Source organism: Pipistrellus hanaki, assembly GCF_964339955.1.
Source record: "Pipistrellus hanaki genome assembly, chromosome: 9".
NCBI classification, from domain to species: domain Eukaryota; kingdom Metazoa; phylum Chordata; class Mammalia; order Chiroptera; family Vespertilionidae; genus Pipistrellus; species Pipistrellus hanaki.
Window position 1 is genome coordinate 54,033,097 of NC_140511.1, and position 17,862 is coordinate 54,050,958.

The 17,862-nt window shown below is 43.2% G+C and overlaps 1 protein-coding gene across 1 annotated transcript in view; it reads left to right on the forward strand.

Annotated features, from left to right (window-relative positions):
• Nucleotides 1-1,453: 1,453 nt before the first annotated feature.
• Nucleotides 1,454-17,862, forward strand: part of NCR3LG1 (natural killer cell cytotoxicity receptor 3 ligand 1) — a 34,003-nt gene continuing 17,594 nt past the window's right edge. The window contains exons 1-6 of the mRNA XM_084895675.1: nt 1,454-1,565; nt 2,371-2,520; nt 3,213-3,560; nt 7,282-7,596; nt 9,200-9,311; nt 11,673-11,772. Coding sequence (XP_084751801.1) covers nt 2,433-2,520; nt 3,213-3,560; nt 7,282-7,596; nt 9,200-9,311; nt 11,673-11,772 — 963 coding nt within the window. The 5' untranslated portion in view covers nt 1,454-1,565; nt 2,371-2,432. The remainder of the gene's footprint in view (nt 1,566-2,370; nt 2,521-3,212; nt 3,561-7,281; nt 7,597-9,199; nt 9,312-11,672; nt 11,773-17,862) is intronic.

Consider the following 17,862-nt stretch of genomic DNA (forward strand, 5'->3'; position numbering starts at 1 on the left):
CAGCTCCTGATTGCACACAGCCCCACAGTTTTTTCTACTAGAACATATTTTACAAGTCTCTTTTCAGGTTTTCTTCATTAAAACTCTCTCTTGCTATCAGGTGGGTGCTAGATTTATCGGGGTGATCACTTTGTAAGTTAAATAAATGTCAAATCACTATTTTGTACACCTGAAACTAATATAATATTGCATTTCAACTGTAATTGAAAAAAAAAATTTAAATTTCAATCTTTTGTAGTCTGAAAATGTTTACAATTCAGTAAATTTAACATTTTATCTGGGAAAGCATTACAGTTCTTCAAAGTGAGGTTTTTAAAGTAAATGGACTCATTATAAACACCATTCACCAGGGTAAACGCAGGCCTGGCGCTAGGAGAGAAGGCAGAGAAGTGATGCACTGTCCAGACCTCCATCTGTGCTGTCAGTCTTACCTCCAGAAAGCGTATGCCTTATTTTAATTAGGCTACAATTTAAAAAATAGTTTGAGCTGGCACCGGTTTGGCTCAGTGGATAGAGCGTCGGCCTGGGGACTGAAAGGTCCCGGGTTCGATTCCGGTCAAGGGCATGTACCTTGGTTGCGGGCACATCCCCCGTGGGAGTGTGCAAGAGGCAGCTGGTCAATGATTCTCTCTCATCGACGTTTCTAACTCTCTATCCCTCTCTCTTCCTCTCTGTGAAAAATCAATGAAATATATTTAAAAATAAAAAAATAAAAAATAGTTTTGAGATAATTTTAATATCTAATGCCTACATTTTATTTTACTCTTCTAAGAGGCCATGCTCCTTCTCTGAACTTTTCCATTGGTACTTGAATTAGTTCTTGAATCTGGAATCGTTAGTACTCGCTTTCAGAAGACAAAGAAGAGGGAGGCACACAGTCATCTGAAGAAAAAGATCTGATCTATGTTGTGATCGGTGGTGTTTCTGGTCTCCCCCCCACCCCCCAATTTGTTTGTGATTGCCTTCATGCTAGTCCTGCATCTTCAGGACTTGTGCGTGAGCTCTTCTTCTTCTTCTTCTTCTTCTTCTTCTTCTTCTTCTTCTTCTTCTTCTTCTTCTTCTTCTTCATAGATTTTTATTAATTTCAGAGAGGAAGAGGGAGATAGAAACATCAATGATGAGAGGGAATCTTTGATTGGCTGCCTCCTGCATGCCCTCTACTGGGGACCAAGCCCACAGCCTAGCATGTGCCCTTGACTGTAATCGAACCTGGGCCCCTTGGCATGTGCCCTTGGCTGGAATCAAACCCTGGACCCTTGAGTCCTCAGGCTGATGCTCCACTGAGCTCAATTGACTAGGGCACTTTTTTTTTTTTTTTTTTTTTTTTTTTTTTTGACAAGGTTCTGCTAGTTGACAAAACCAGCCTCACTTGAAGGGCTGAGGTTGCCAAGAAACACACTTTTGCTAGGAAGCCACAAGTCCAGCCCCAAGGCGAAAAATTTCTGGGAGGCGTGACCTCAGAGGAGCCTGCCTCCCTCCTGCCTCCAATCACTTGTGGATGTGGTTGGGGCTGGATCACTCTGTGGCGACACTTGGTGGTTCAGAACCAGATTCCGAAGCTGCAGGTGTGTGTGCGGGCGGGCGATCACTCTGGGGGGGGGGGGGGGGGGAGGGGGGGGTGCGGGAGCTTTCCAGGTTAAGAACAGAGGCTGGTGGGGTGGGGAGAAGGGATCGCTGCACTTCCCGGAACTTCCGAAGTTGAGAACTGAGGCTGGGTAACGCGTGCGGGGCAGGGCGGGGAAGGGAGAGGATGACCTGGCGGGGGCGGGGCTACTCCCGAGGCTGCGGAATCCCTCTGCTGGGACACAGGAGCTTCTGAAGCTGAGACCCGGAGGCTGCCGCTGGGAGGAAGTCGCTCGGTGGGGACCGGGAGCTTGATATCGAGGCTCTGAGGCGGGGTAACGGGGTGGGGTGACCTAGGGGAGGAGATCGCCTGGGGGAAAAGTGCAAGGTTTCCGGAGCTTCCGAAGTTGAGATCTGTGGCCTGGTAACGGGGTAGGGGTGAGGGTCGGGTGGGGAGGGGATCACCTGGCGGAGTGGGGGAGGGGAGGGGATCGCCTGGCGGGGTCAGGATAACTTCGGAGGCTGCCACTGTGAAGGGATCAGTCCAAGACTGGTCGGCAAACTCATTAGTCAGCAGAGCCAAGTTCTTTTGGGAGCGGACAGCCACAGAAGACTTCTGGGCACGGGCCTGAGCGATAGGTCCCCCCCCCCCCCCCCCCCAGGCCAGCGCTTCCGAGGCTGGGTGTCTGGGTAAATAAATCAGGCTGCAGGAGGGTCAGAGATTAGGGAGGCTCGGAGAAGCCACTCTTGTACCAAGCAAGTGAACCCCCTAAACTGCGGTTTTGAGGATTTCTCCTTCCGACCTAGGACTTTCATTTTTGCAAGAACCTTGGTGACTGCCTCCAGTGAAGCCCGGGCCGGCTGCAGGCATGGCTGTCGGGGAGGCGGCGGCTAGCCGCTGGTTGCGGTGCTTCCTGTGGCTGCTTCTGCCTCTGTGGTGCTGCGTGTCCCCCGCAGGTAAGGTGGCGGGAGTTGGGGTGGGGCGGGGGACTCTCTCTGGTCATCTCCTTCGGGGGTCCCGCCTGAGGTCCTCAGCCACCTGTACCTTAACAGGCCTCAGCTCTAAGCTTTCCTTGGTGGAATTGTAGGAATTAATTAAACAGATTTGAAAGTTTCTAAGAAATGACAAGAGACCAGAACAATCAAAACAATATTGAAAAGGAAGAACAAAGTTGGAGGATCTTAGTTGGATTAAGGTGGGACCATGAACTAAGGGCCTCTGTACATGAGATACTTCCCTTCCCTCCCCCCCCCCCCCCAAAAAAAAAGGGAATGAGAATTGGTTTTTGTTTTTTGTTTTTTAATAAAGGGTCAGGTAGAGTGCCTGCTACATAATACGCTCTTTTGGTTAGAGAGTTAGAAACATTGATGAGAATCATCAATCAGATGCCTCCTGCACACCCCCTACTGGGGATGTGCCCGCAACCAAGAATTGAACCCCGGGACCCTTCAGTCCGCAGGCCGACACTCTATCCACTGAGCCAAAAACGGTTTCTGCCATAGTATGCTCTTAAAAAAAAAAAAAAAAAACCTACTGGGGACCGGTTAGGGCAAGGAATTCATTTTTAGTTACAGGGTAGTGTCTGAGAGTACAAGGCCTAAGTTTTTTTTCAAGGTTCTCCCATAACTGAATTTTCCTATTTCCACAGACTTCTTGAAGGTGGAGTTGGAAGGGAAGAATCAAACTGTGTTGCTGAATGACAATGTCACCATCTCCTGCAAGATCTCTGGTTCCATACCCCTGGACATCAACATGTCGGGTATTATTTGGTATCTGAAGCATCAGGCGAATGAAACAGAGCACAAGGTGTTTGAAATGTATGCAGACACTCAAAAGGCATTCAGACCCGGAGCCAGCGTGTCTCCAGCGGGGCTAGAGAAGGGGGACTTCTCACTACACCTTCCTGGAGTCCAGCTGAGAGACGCAGGAGAGTACCGATGTTACGTGGTGGTCACCCCCGAGGAGGCCCAGGAAACAGTCTTTCTAAAAGTTTTGGGTGAGTGCCTGAGGCAGTGTCCTGTGGTTCCCATGGTGATGGGGCTTGGGGTAGGGATGTGGATCAGTGAAGTAGAGCACAAGTTTGGGCATGGGCCTTGGAGTTGGACAGACACGGGATTAAGTTCTGGGCTTCCCTGGACGTCTGGACAACTTAGAGCAAGTTATTAATCACACTGAACCTCAGAGTCCTTTTCTCTAAACAGATGTAATAGTACTCTCTAAAGACCCTGACTCCAGCCCTAGCTGGTTTGGCTCGGTGGATAGAATGTGGGCCTTTGGAGCAAAGGGTCCTGAGTTTAAAAAAAGACCCTGTCTCCAAATATAGTCTCAGTCTAAGAGAATGGGTTTAGGGCTTCAACATATGAATTTGGGGTGGGGCCACAATGCAGCCTATAGTGGGGGCAATGTCTAGGAGCCCTTCTTAAAACTTTGAATGTTTTGTACATGTTAATTAGGGGGGGGTGTGGGAAAGTGTATTAGGATTCATTTCTTCCGTAACTGACAGGAAGCCTAAAAAGATTGTTAAAAAATTAATATACTTTATTTTTTAGAACAGTTTTAGATTTACAGCAACAATTGCAAAGATACCCTGTTTCCCCGAAAATCAGACAGTATCTTATATTAATTTTTTCTCCCAAAGTTGCGCTAGGTCTTATTTTCAGGGGATGTCTTATCTTTCCATGCGCTAGGTCTTATTTTCGGGGAAACACGGTAGTAGTTTCTTTATGATCCTGCCTATGCATATACCACTTTATTATTAACCTCTTTCTTTAGTATGGTATATTGGTTTTAATTAATGAACCAATATTAATACATTTTTATTAGTTAATGTCCATAGTTTACGTAGATAACCTTAGTTTTGACCTAATATCCCTGATAATTTTTCTTGTTCTAAAGGCTACTTTGAAATTCATAGAGCTATTCCAGTTTTCTTTAGATTAGGGTTAGTATTGTATATAAACCCCTTTACTTTTTGTTATTGTTAATCCTCACTTGAAGATATTTTTTCTATTGATATTTTTTTTTTTATAAAAACAAAATTGGAGTTTTTATTATCAAGACAGTGTGGTATTGACCTAAAGATATGCATATAGGTCAATGGGACGGAATATGGGAGCCCTATTGGTGTGGCGGTAAAGTGGTGTGGAGGGGAAGCAGTCTGTCATCTGATATTAAATCTCATTCTCTGAGTGGCCTGAGCCCCTAGGCTATGACCTTCAGAAGTGTTCCTGGGTGAGAAAGGAAGGTTATAGAGGGCTGAAGAGCTAATCATCATTCTCCTGAGTCAGCCAGGGCTCTGGCAAAGTCTTCCCACTTGAGAACATTCTTTGTTATGGAGAACGCACTGGGTATATTTTTAAATGGTCACTTTTTCTCTCCCTTCCCCCCTAGACGGGAGGGAATTTTTCTTGCAACTGCAAGAACCTGAGGAGGGCAGTGGGGAAGGGAGTTCCTAGACTGGCCTCCAGCTAATCCACCTTCATCCTTTAGCCATTTGTCAGTTATAACTCCAGCACTTTCTGCTTATGGTAATATGATTTTGGCTGTGGTTCTCTCAATCTGCTTGTCTCTCTAGCTTTCAGGGTTGTGGCTTGCCCTGTCACCTCAGTTCTCTGATGGATCTAAGAAAAGTTGTTGATTTGCAGTTTGTTCAGTTCAGCTTTTATTCCTATTACTAGAGGCCCAGTGAACAAAATTCGTGCACAGGTGTGTGTGTGTATCCCTCAGCTTAAGCTGCACCCTCTCCAATTTGGGACCCCTAGGATTGGGCCTAAACTGGCAGTGGGATATCCCTCTCAATCCAGGACTGCTGGCTCTCAACCGCTTGCATGCCTGCCTGCCTGCCTGCCTGCCTGATCATCCCTTAACCACTCCCCTGCCAGCCTAATTGCCCCCAACTGCCCTCCCTGCTGGCCATCTTGTGGGGGCCATCTTGTGTCCACATGGGGGCACCCATCTTTTATTGATTTTAGAGAGGAAGGGAAAGGGATAGAGAGATAGAAACATCAATGATGAGAGAGAATCATTGATTGGCTGCCTCCTGCACACCCCCTGCTGGGGATTGAGCCCGTTACCCAGGCATATGCCCATGGCTGGAATCGAGCCTGGGATCCTACAGTCTGCAGGTCGATGCTGTATCCACTAAGCCAAACTGGTTGGGGGGCACCCATCTTTGACCACATGGGGGTGGTCATCTTGTGTGTTGGAGTGATGCTTAATTTGCATATTACCTCTTTATTATATAGGATGAGAATAGGAGTGATGACTTCTAGTTCTTTACATGCCAGAGAGGAAAACAGAAGTGAAGAAGAGCTTTTTTTCTTTTTCTTTTTTTTTAAAAAAATATATATTTTATTGATTTTTTTACAGAGAGGAAGAGAGAGGGATAGAAAGTTAGAAACATTGATGAGAGAGAGTCATCTATCAACTGCCTCTTACACACCCCCTCCTGGGGATGTGGCCTCAACCAAGGTACATGCCCTTGATGGGAATCGAACCTGGGACCTTTCAGTTCGCAGGCCGACGCTCTATCCACTGAGCCAAACCAGTTTCGGCAACAAGAGCTTTTATTATTTTTAATTTAATTAATTTAAAAATATGTTTTTCTTTTAGAGAGAGAGGAAGGGTAATGGAGAGTGAGAGAAATATTGATGTTTGAGAAACATTGATTGGCTGTCTCCTGCATGCACCCTACTAGAAATCAAGCCTACAAGCAGGGCATGTGTCCTTAGTGGTAATCAACTTGGCCACCTCTTGGTCATGGGATGACACTCAACCAACTGAGCCACACTGGCTGGAGCAACAGGGGCTTTTAAAATGGTAATTTATGCTGAAACCGGTTTGGCTCAGTGGATAGAGTGTCAGCCTATGGACTTAAAGGTCCCAGGTTCAATTTCAGTCAAGGGCATGTGCCAAGAGGCAGCTGATCAGTGATTCTCTCTCATCGATGTTTCTGACTCTCTATCCCTCTCTCTTCCTCTTTGTGAAAAATCAATAAAATATATTTAAAAAAAAAACAACACTAACTCTATTAGTCATTAGCTCTTAAAAAAAAAAAAAGGTAGTTTATTTTTCTTTCACAAAAATGGAGCCAATCCTGGGCAGGTGGGCAGTTCTGTGATCATCTGGGACCCAGAGTCCTTTTATCTTGCCACTTTGGCATCCTCAACATGTGGCTTTCACCTTGTGTTTGGAGATGGCTTCTCCATTTTGAACCATGACATGGTCTTCCAGCTGTTCTCCAGGAAGAAGAAGGGGAGAGGGAGAGAAGGGCATAGTGCTTTTTTTTAAGATAACCTTGCTCTTTAAGGGTACTTCCTTGAGGTTGCTCTCCCTACTTCTGATTCTATCTGAACTAGTAGACCCTGAGTTCAAATGGCTGCACCAGCTGAAGTGGAGGTTGGGAGATATAGCTTTAACTTGGATGTGTCATTAGAGAATGGACAGCAGTTTCTACCACAACAGTGTTCCAAAGGTTTCCTCCCATTCTCAAAGGTGTCTATGACAGCAAGTGGCTTAAGAAACTCTGCTTTACAAAATGGTTGAGAGTCTATCAGCATCACATTGGCACTGGGATCAGCATACCCAGGTTATGTAGGTTAAACAGAATCTTACTCGTCTCACTCACCTTTCCTGAAGGCTCTCTAAAGGTCAGGCTTTGAACTGATAATAAGCTAATCCCAACCTACCCTCAAATCATGACTTCTCTTCTCTGGCAGCTTCCCCAGAGTGCACCTTGTTTCCAGAGCAAGCCATGGTGAAAGATGATGGCGACAAATATATTTTGTGTAAGGCATATGGGTTCTATCCAGAGGACATTGCCATAACATGGCGTACATGGACCCAGAAGAACCCCCAGGTCCAGAAGATTTCTGAAGGTATCACCACTGGTTCAGCCATCAAGAATGAGGACGGCACATTTAACACCACCAGCCGTGTGAGGCTGGAACACAACGTGACCACCTACCAATGTGTGATAAGTCACAGATCCTTGCCCACCTCCTGTAGGTTGAACTTCACCCAGTTTCGGAGAGGTAAGCATCCTCTAAATGTTTCCCTTACTCTTCCCTTTGACGGGGTATAACGTAACATTGAAGTTCCCAGTTAGTCTAGGCCAAGATGGGGGCTAATGGGGAAAGAGAAAGCTTGGTTTGGCCTACTTCAGCCCCAGAGCCAGCAGTCCAGACTAGGTCCCTACGCCAGGGTGAATGGCCTAATAGGTGGAAAGTGGTGACAGGAGTCCCTAGGGTTGCTGTTAACTTATGGCAGCTTAAGGAGCTGGGTGGTCTATATGACCTGGAATAGGAAGCCTGTCAGCTACGAGGGGAAAGGAGATAGGATCCTGTCCATGCCCCCTGAGGATAGGGGTCTATCAGGGGCTAGAGACCCAACCCTCAGCAACTCTTCTGGCCAGGCTCCAGGGACACTCAAACTGTTGGCTGGTAGAGGGCAGATCAGTCGTTCTGTGCCAAAGCTCGGGAGTCCATAGCAGGGAGTCCTACAAATGCCAAGGCCTTTCCTCAGGCACACTAGATCCTGAGCTTAAGATAATACAGCTCACTATAGAACCCTGGTGAGGTTAATTGAGCTCATATCTTGGTTTCCATGGTCATGGCTCTGATCCTGGGGGGAATGACCCTGCAGGTCAAATGCATCTGCCTAGAGCTGAGAGTGGTTAGGGAGGCAGGGGCTGACTGGTTTTGCCAGATGGGGCCTCGAGTGGCCCTGGAGGGAGAGAGGAATTGCTTTTGGAAGCAAGGTCAGGGATGTGTATGAGTGTGATGTGTTTAGATTATGTGTGGCACATGGGAAATATGGAATTGAAATATGATTTAGTTGAATAATCTCTCATATAAAAGGCCTGTGGCTGTCACGCCATAATGCTGCCACAACCAAATGAGCATGGGATAGGAGGGTGATAAGGGGGGGAGTGGGGGCAAGGCATGACCTACTAGTGGTGATGGGTGGGGCAGCCAACTGAGGCAAGTGGAAGCGAGCTACCCCCACAAGATTTTGTGCAAGCTGGGTCTCTAGTATAAAAAAAGAGGTTTGTGTTGGTGACTTGTGGCTGCTATAATAAATTGCCACAGACTGGGTGGCTTATAATCAACAGCTTTATTTCTCACAGTTTTGGAGGCTGGAAGTCTAAGATCCGTGTTCCAGCATGGCTGGTGAGGGCTTTCTTCTCGGTCACACGTATCCTCACATGGTGGTAGGGATGAGGGAATCTCTCTAGGGTCTCTTATATAAGGGCACTAATTATTTATGATGGCTCCTCCCTCATGACCTAATGATATCCCAAAAGCTCCACCTCCTAATACCATCACATTAGGTATGAGGATTTCAACATATGAATTTTGGGGGACACAGATATTCAATATATAGCAGCATATAGTGATGTAAGATGGTATAGTTTGGTACATATTTGTTAGGAGGTGTTCCATATTGCCCTGTATTTCTGGAAGATGCTAAACACACTATGTGATGTGTAGAGGAGTATGTAATAGGAATAACAAGAAGTGTGTCAGAGGGTTGGTGGTTATATCTGTGACAGGGAAATGACACTTAGCAGTGGTGGTGTGGTTACTGGGCCCTGCCCGTTCGTTTCTTTTTAACGTTTGCCTCCTCTTTCTGCAGGATCTGAGATGGGACATACCTGGGGCCCTATTGAGACATCTTTTGTTGTTCTTGGCTGTGTTGCAGTAGTAGCAGCGGCAATCACTGGAATGATTTATTGTTACAAAAAAAGGTAAGGGGGATGCCAAAGCAAAGTTTAGCCCTGTGTTTGGAATTGGCTGTGGGAGTTCAGGGCCTTTGCCAGTTGGTGATATTTGAGAGTTCTCAGGATCGATGCCGGGGGGAATCTGAGTGTGGTGTGTGTGTGGTGTGTGGCTTTTTCTGATGCCGTGTCAGGGAAGAACGTTCTCCTTAGATCCTTATGTGGTAGCTTGAGACTCTGAGGAGCTGCACTGTAAGGCCCCTCTGCCTCTTCCTGACATACAGTCTCACTGTGAACCAGGCCTCACTGTATTCGTTCAGACCAAGACTTTGAACTGTGTATGGGCTGCAATGTTGTTCTCACACATAGAACCACAGCTCAGAGAGGGGAATTCCTTCCCCAGGTGCTCACATTTTGTTAACAGCTTAAAGGATAGCTTACAACCAGATTTCACCATTAAATGAAGAATACCTAGCTCTCATTGGTGTTTCCAAACTAGGTTTATCTTGATGGTGGTCTAAACAGCACATGAAACAACTCAAGGAATAGAAGTCTAAGAGACTAGTGTAAACATTTTGCTTAAAATAGTTCTAGACATTAAATTGCCCTCATTTTTTTAGGGCCTCCAAGGCAGAATCTGTGCAGTAGCTGATACATCTCATTAGGAATGCTGGTATATGGTCCTGGGGAAATCACTTTATAGAGCTGGTCTTCTAAGTGGGTTTTAAAATTTATTCTTCTATTGAAGTTTTTAGGTCAATTATGAATGTTGACCAAATTTACAAATAAACTTGTTTGTCCAACTTAAAAAAAAAATGGTTTAGGAAAATTAGAATAATCAGTTAATCAAGAAAAAAAAGGCCGTTTATCTAAAGTTGGCCAGTGATTCATGGAAATTTTCTTCTTTAAAAAAAAAAATATTTTTGTTGACTTTAGAAGGAAGGGAGAGAGAGATAGAAACATCATTGATGAGAGAGCAACATTGATCGGCTGTCTTCTGCATGCCCCCTCATTGGGAATCAAGCCCACAACCCAGGCTTGTGCCCTTGACTAGAATTGAACTCAGGACCATTCAGTCCGCAGGCCAATGCTCTTTCACTGAGCCAAACCAGCTAGGATGGAACATTTTCTTCTGATTGGGGTTAGGCCAATGTGAAAACTGGATATAAAGTGGTTTTCAAATGATTCTTGTGATATTTGTGAGTGTTCTCATATTTCTGGCCTTCCTCTGGCTTCTCATATCTAGTACTGTCACTGTTAGCAGACATTTCACATTGAAAAAAGAGACTACTAACGCCTTCATAATCATTCTGTTTTCTGTCCTGGTTTGTAATGAAGGCTCCAGGCCTCCAAATTTCCCTAATATTTATCCTTTGCCATGTAACTTTTTAAAAATATATTTTTATTGATTTCAGAGAGGAAAGGAGAAGGAGAGATATACAGAAACATCAATGATGAGAAGCCATGTAACTTTTCAGTGCCCTCCAATTATGGGCTGCCCTTAACATAGGGCTCAACCTTGTGACTTGCATTGGCCAATAGAATGAGACAGTGAAAGAGGACTTGTGTATTTCCATTTGCTTTCTTTTGTGCTGACATTAGTGAGAGGAGGATTCTAAGCTAGCCTGAGGGAAGATGAGAGACATTGAAGCCAGTGCTAGTTGCTCTAGAGGAGGTCAGTCTACAGTAAGACCTCACTTCACCTCACTTCACATCATGCCTAACTTGAAACAGAACGACGTATAATGAAGCTAAGTTTATTATAGGCTAATTGATATAAACAGGAGGCAAGTTCCTATGGCATCTCATCCACATTTATGGAGGGCATTAACCAAAACCACGTTTTTTTTGAGAACCAGCTATAGATTAGGCAACAGACATCCAGTTTCTAGACATGTGAGCAAATCTAGCTGAGATCATCACCATCAACAGGGTCGACTCTCAAATGTGTGAGAAATAAATGTTTATTATTTTAAAGCCACTGTTTAGGCTTGCTTGTTATATAGCAAAAACTAACTGATACAGCTCCTCAGAGAGCTGAGTTTTGACCAAAAGTGGTTGCTCTAGAACTGTGAGAGAGTCTGCTATGAAGCATGCACCCAGGTAACATGTTCTACCTGTGCCATCTCAGGGATCTGCTGCTGTCCTCACCCTAAGGAGGTCCAGCCAGTGCCTGAACGAAGCAGGAGTCTTTGGAGCTCTCTGTAGAGTGGCTGAGACTTTCTCAGAGTTGTAGTAGAATCTGAAACTCTTGCTTCCCAATCCTTTCTCCTTCCTCCCTTCACAGATATCAGATCTACATCATGACCTAAAGGCTTCCCTCACTTACTTCTGTGCCCTCTTCCATAGGCACTACTCCCAATAACTCTCTCCTATTTCTAACACATTTAGAAAGCTGCTTCTCAGGAGTCACGATCCAGTACCACAAGAAGAGACTAAAGAATTGGAACTTGTTGCATTCAGGATGTCTTCAGATGGAGGAGCAACTGTATAAGGCAGTTCTTACAGAGACGGATAACAGAAACCACATTGCTTTCTCAGAGAACGTGTAAGTAACTGACATTACTTTTCCTGATGACTGCCACAGCTTGCTCAAGAGGAGACCGTTCAAGCTGCTTTCCTGGATAGCCTCTGGCCAATCATCTCTTTCCAAGAAAAGAAGAAAGCAACACTTTACAAAGAAGATATACAAATGGCCAGCATGGATATAAAAAGGTGCTTAACATCATTAATCCTCAGGGAAATGCAAATCAAAACAATGAGACATCACCTCACGCCTCTTGGAATATCTACTATCAAAAAGACAAGAAATAAGTAGTAGTGGCAAGGATGTGGTGAAAAGGGAAGATGTGGGTACTGTTAGAGGGAATATACAATATATTTATATTTTAAGATGAATATAAAAATAAGTTTTCTGAAAACAGCATGGAAGTTCCAAAAAAATTAAAAATGGAACTACCATATGATCCAGCAGTTTTACTTCTGGGCATTTATCTGAAGGAAAGGAAAATTCAAACTTGACAAATTATCCGTACCTTCATCTTTATTGCACCATTACTTACAATAGCCAAGACATGGAATCAACTTGTGTCATCGATGGTTGAGGGGATAAAGAAAATGTGATACACTCCTACACACACAGTCATGTGCCACTTAACAAAGGGGATGCATTCTGAGAAATATATTGTTAGGCAATTTTATTGTTGTGTTAACATCATTGATTATACTTACACAGACCTAGATGGTATACTAGTAGCCTATTGCTCCTGTACAGTCAGACTGCACTAAAATCATAAAACAATATGAGACCAAATCAAGCAGAAGAGAGAATGATATCAATAGACACAGTCAACAGGCGAGGCTGCTGCTAGTGTAACTCCACATACTGTTTTTCAGAAAACTTATTTTTATACATAGAAAGAGTACACTCTAAAATAGCAGTAAAAGGTCCTAGCCAGGTGGCTCAGTTGGCTGGAGTGTTGTCCCGTACACCAAAAAAGTTGTGGGTTCAATTCCTGGCTAGGGCACATACATAGGTTGCAGGTTTGATCCTCGGTTGGGGCAGGTATAGGAGGCAACCAATCAATATTTCTCTCCCAATTCCATGTTTTTCTCTAAAATCAATAAAAACATATTCTCAGGTGAGGATTACAAAAATAGCAATAAAAGCATAGCATAGTAAATACATGAGCCAGGAACAATTGTTTATTATCGTTATCAAGTATTTTGTATTGTGCATAATTTTATACACTTTTGTATGACTGGCAGCACAGTAGTTTGTTTACACCAGCATCACCACAGTAAGTCTAATTTAAATTCATCACCTTGTGAATAACGCATTGTGGTACAATGTCAGGATGGCTATGACTTCCCAGGTGATAGGAAGGTTTTTGCTCTGCTATGAGCTATGGGTCCACTATTGTATATGTGATCAGTCCATTGTTCCTTGAAACATCTTAATGAGGCATATTACTGTGCGCACAAGGGAATATTATTTAGGCATAACAACAGGAAATCTTGCAATTTGTGACAAAGTGATGGACCTTAAGAGTAGTATTTTAAGTGAAATAAAATAAAAATCTATATAATCTCACTTATATGTGAATCTAAAAAAGTACCCTCCTCCCTCCCATGATCTCATAGATACAGAGAACAGATTGGTGGTTGTTTGAGGTTGGGGACAAGAAGGGGGAGACATGAGTGAAGGGGATCAAAAGACTTTGAGTTTTAAATAAGTCATGGGGATGTGATAGCACAGTGCCTCGAGTTAATAATGCTGTATTGCATATCTGAAAGTTGCTAAAAGTAAATCTTAAAAGATCAGCATAAGAAAAATATTTGTAACTGTATGGTGATGAATTTAAATTAAACTTACTGTGGTGATTATTTTGCAATATATACAAATGTGACATTTTATCCTGTGTACTTGAATCTCGGATAATGTATGTCAATTATACCTCAAATTAAAAAAAAAAGAGGGGGGAGGGAGAAAATAATATATATATATATATATATATATATATATATATATATATATATATTTAATTTATTTTATTGATTTTTTACAGAGAGGAAGGGAGAGAGATAGAGAGTTAGAAACATCAATGAGAGAGAATCATGTATCAGCTGCCTCCTGCACACCTCGTATTGGGGATGTGCTTGCAACTCAGGTACATGCCCTTGACTGGAATCAAAACTGAGACCCTTTAGTCTGCAGGCTGACTCGCTATGCACTGAGCCAAACCGGTTTTGGTGAAAGCCATATTTTACTAGCTGCAGATTGTGACCAGTTTCCATTTTATATTCTATTGATGTTCAGTAAGTTCAATCTGTACATGTCAGTATATATGAATAAAAATATTTCCCTTTATTAATGGCTGAGTTATTCTTTGATAGAACATATGTGATTTATCTCCTATCTCATGATTAGTAAAGAGTGGAGCTTAGAATTTTAATCAATATTCCATACTAGAGGCCTGGTGCACAGGATTTGTGCACCGTTGGGGCTGTGGCCTGTGGGGATAAGCCCGCTGTGGGAGCACCTCTCATCCTCCAGCTGTGGACCCGCACTCTGAGCAGCTGCTCCCTGGTCCTGCATCTTCTGTGGAGCCAGAGCACTCACCTCCCCAGGGGACCAGGTCAGGCTGGGCCCAGGGAGGATAGCACTGAGAGGCAGTGGAGTAGACCTCAGTTCTGTGGCAGCCACAAACCTGCCTCTGGAGTCAGCTCTGTGAGCTTGGCAGTGGTGCTGTAAGGCCTGAGGGTGTCTGGAGGAGGTGGCAGGGAACAAGGAGGAGGAGCCTGGGGCAAGGAGGCCATTGCAGCCTGGGTTTCTGCCTGTTAGCCTGAGGTTTGCAGAGCTAGCAGCAGCAGCAGCTTATCCTGGATTCTCACTTTGGAGAACTATAACTTTGGAAATCAATGATGTATAATTATGTTAAACCTCTCAATAATCAAAGATAAAGATACGTAATTTAAGTATAATCTTATTATAAATTTGTTTTGAGTTACTATTGCTGGGGGTGAGGGGAATCCTTTAAAGGAACTGCATTCAATAACAACCCCACAATATAGCCATAAAATCTTAAACTCAGCAAAGAATGGTATTTAAGATTACTTTAAGGTATTTTCCCTGAATAACAACATAATGCCTCAACTTTCAATTAAAAATATCAACCTAGTCCTCTCGTCTCTCATTCACTCCTAACTAGACCTTCTTTTAAAGGCAACTATTGATTACATGGTTAGATTGGATGTGCATTAACCCACAAACCCGAATGAGCCAAAAGCCCAGCGATGTGTAAAACCCAAGAGGCACCCTGCAAGGCTGACCTGGGGAAGCGCTTCCTCCTTCCTTATTTTATGAAACCATGTGATCACCTCTGGAGATGAAAACTTTTGGTTGGAAGCGTACAAACAGGATGTATACCTGGAAGAACAAGAGTAAAAGAGTACTACATCGTTCTCTACAACACATACTGAGATTACGAAAACAGAATCTACTTGTTGAAAGAAGAGGACATGACTAGCAACAGAAACATAAAACAGGAAGAAAGACTAAGAAGCACATGGATAAGCCTTAGCCTGTTTCATGCCTACTGCAGGTTTTCTGCTTTGTGTAGGACTTCCGTATCTGTAGTTTATATGCAATTATTAGGCGTGATGTTCACCAGAGCAGACTCAGTCTCTTTCCCTACCAAATATCTGAATATAGGATAAGCATCCTAACATTGCCACAACCGGCTTGAACTCCAGGCTCTCAAGTGTTGGATGCAGGCCTTTGTAAATAAAGGTGATTTCCCCACTCTTTATTATGTGGATGTGAAGTAGTGAAAGACATCCATCTTCCAGCTCTTCCCTGTTTCTGTGGTTTCACAGTGCTGTGCTCTGCATCCCCATTTGGCCATTTTAACCCAACTTTGGAAATCAAGAAGTTTAGCCTGGTTTCAGACTGTGGTATGCCATCTCTCCCAGGATACAGAGGTTACAATAATCCAAAAGGCAATTTTCGATGTTTTGAAGCATGCGGTGTCTGTTCTACTAATCTTGATCGAGATATTTAAGAGATGACAACAATAAATTTTAATATTGAGGTATATTTACGTTGCATGTAACCAACAAACAGAATTATATACATGTTTTTTCTTTCACATATTGGACACTGTAATTGCAGTGGTTCTGACAAACCAGTAAACATGTAAACCCAAACTAAAAGTGCCATAAAATATCCAAACCACTATGCTCAATTAATATTTGACAAAGGAGGCGTGAATATACAATGGATTCAAGACAGTCCTTCAACAAATGTTGCTGGGAAAATTGGACAGATACATGCAAAAAAGTGAAACTAGATCACCAACTTACACCATACACAAAAATAAACTCAAAGTGGATACAGGACTTAAACATAGATGGGAAACCATAAAAATACTAGAGGAATCCACAGGCAGGAAAATCTCAGACATATGCTGAAAGAACTTCTTCACTGATACTGCTCCTAGGGCAATGGAAGCTAAAAAGAAAATAAACAAATGGGACTACATCAAAATAAAAAGCTTTTGCACAGCAAAGGAAACTATCAATAAAACAACAACATGAGAGAACACATTTGCCAGTGATATCAATGATAAGGTTTTAATCTCCAAAATTTACAGAGAACTCATACAACTTAACAAAAAGAAGATAAACAACCCAATCAAAAAATGGGCAACTGAGCTAAATAGACACTTTTCAAAAGAAGACAGAAGGAAGGCAAATAGACATATGAAAACATGCTCAAAGTCATTAATCATCAGAGAGATGCAAATCAAAACAACAATGCGGTACCATCTTACACTGGTCAGAATGGTTATCAACAAATCAGCAAACGACATGTGTTTCGAGGATGCGGAGAAAAAGGAACTCTTTTACACTGCTGGTGGGAATGCAGACTGGTGCAGCCAATGTGAAGAACAGTATTGAGTTTCCTTAAAAAACTAAAAATGGAACTCCCATTTGACCCAATGATCCCACTTCTAGGAATATTTCCCAAGAAACTAGAAACACAAATCAGAAAGGATATATGCACCCCTATGTTCATAGCAGCTCAATTCACAATAGCTAAGATTTGGAAACAGCCTAAATGTCCATCAGCAGATGAATGGATTAAAAAACTGCAGTACATCTACTCAATGGAATACTATGCTGCAATAAAAAAAAATGTTCTTACCATTTGCAGCAACATGGATGGAGATGGAGATCATTATGCTAAGTGAAATAAGCCAGGCAGAGAAAGATAAACACCACATGATCTCACTAATTTATGGAATATAGTGAATGGCATAGACTGATGAACAAGAACAGACCCAGAGACTGAGTAACATTGATCAGAACCTCAAACCCCAGGGAAGGAGGTGATAGCTGGGAGTAAGGGGGAGAAATCAACCAAGAGACTTGTGGGCATACATATGAGCGTCATCAATGACCACAGATAACATGGGGGTGGAGTATGAGTGGAGGGTAGGAGATAAGGGGGGATAAGAACACATGTGTAAAATAAGAATAACAATAATAATAATATTAAAAGAGAGGAGAAAGAAAGAGAGAGAGAGAGAGAGAGAGAGAGAGAGAGAGAGAGAGAGAGAGAGAGAGAGAGAGAGAGAGAGAGAGAAGAAAGTGTGAGGTAACCGGAACCCCAAGAACACCTGAGAACGCCTTTACTGCCATGCTAGCAGGCATCAGCTGTATGGTAATATAACCTGGGGCTATTGGGTAATTATTTCTGGACTTATGTTCCTAATCCTTCATGGGTGGGAGCCCTTACCTGGGCTGATCCTTCTGCCCAAAGTAGTCACTGATGATACCAAATACCTTGATCATCCAGGAGGACCACAGGTGGGACAAGGAAGTATAATTACATAGGGGTCACCACTCAGCTGCCCTTCTGTATGACACAAAATTAACACTGCCCCTTTGTTTGTAAAAGTAAAGAGAGGTTTATGGCTTGTGAGGACACCAAAGGAAGGGACCATCACTATTTCCTCCTGGGAGAGGTGTAGAAAATGAAACAAAGACCTTGCCTATTCATAAAGAAATTGACAAC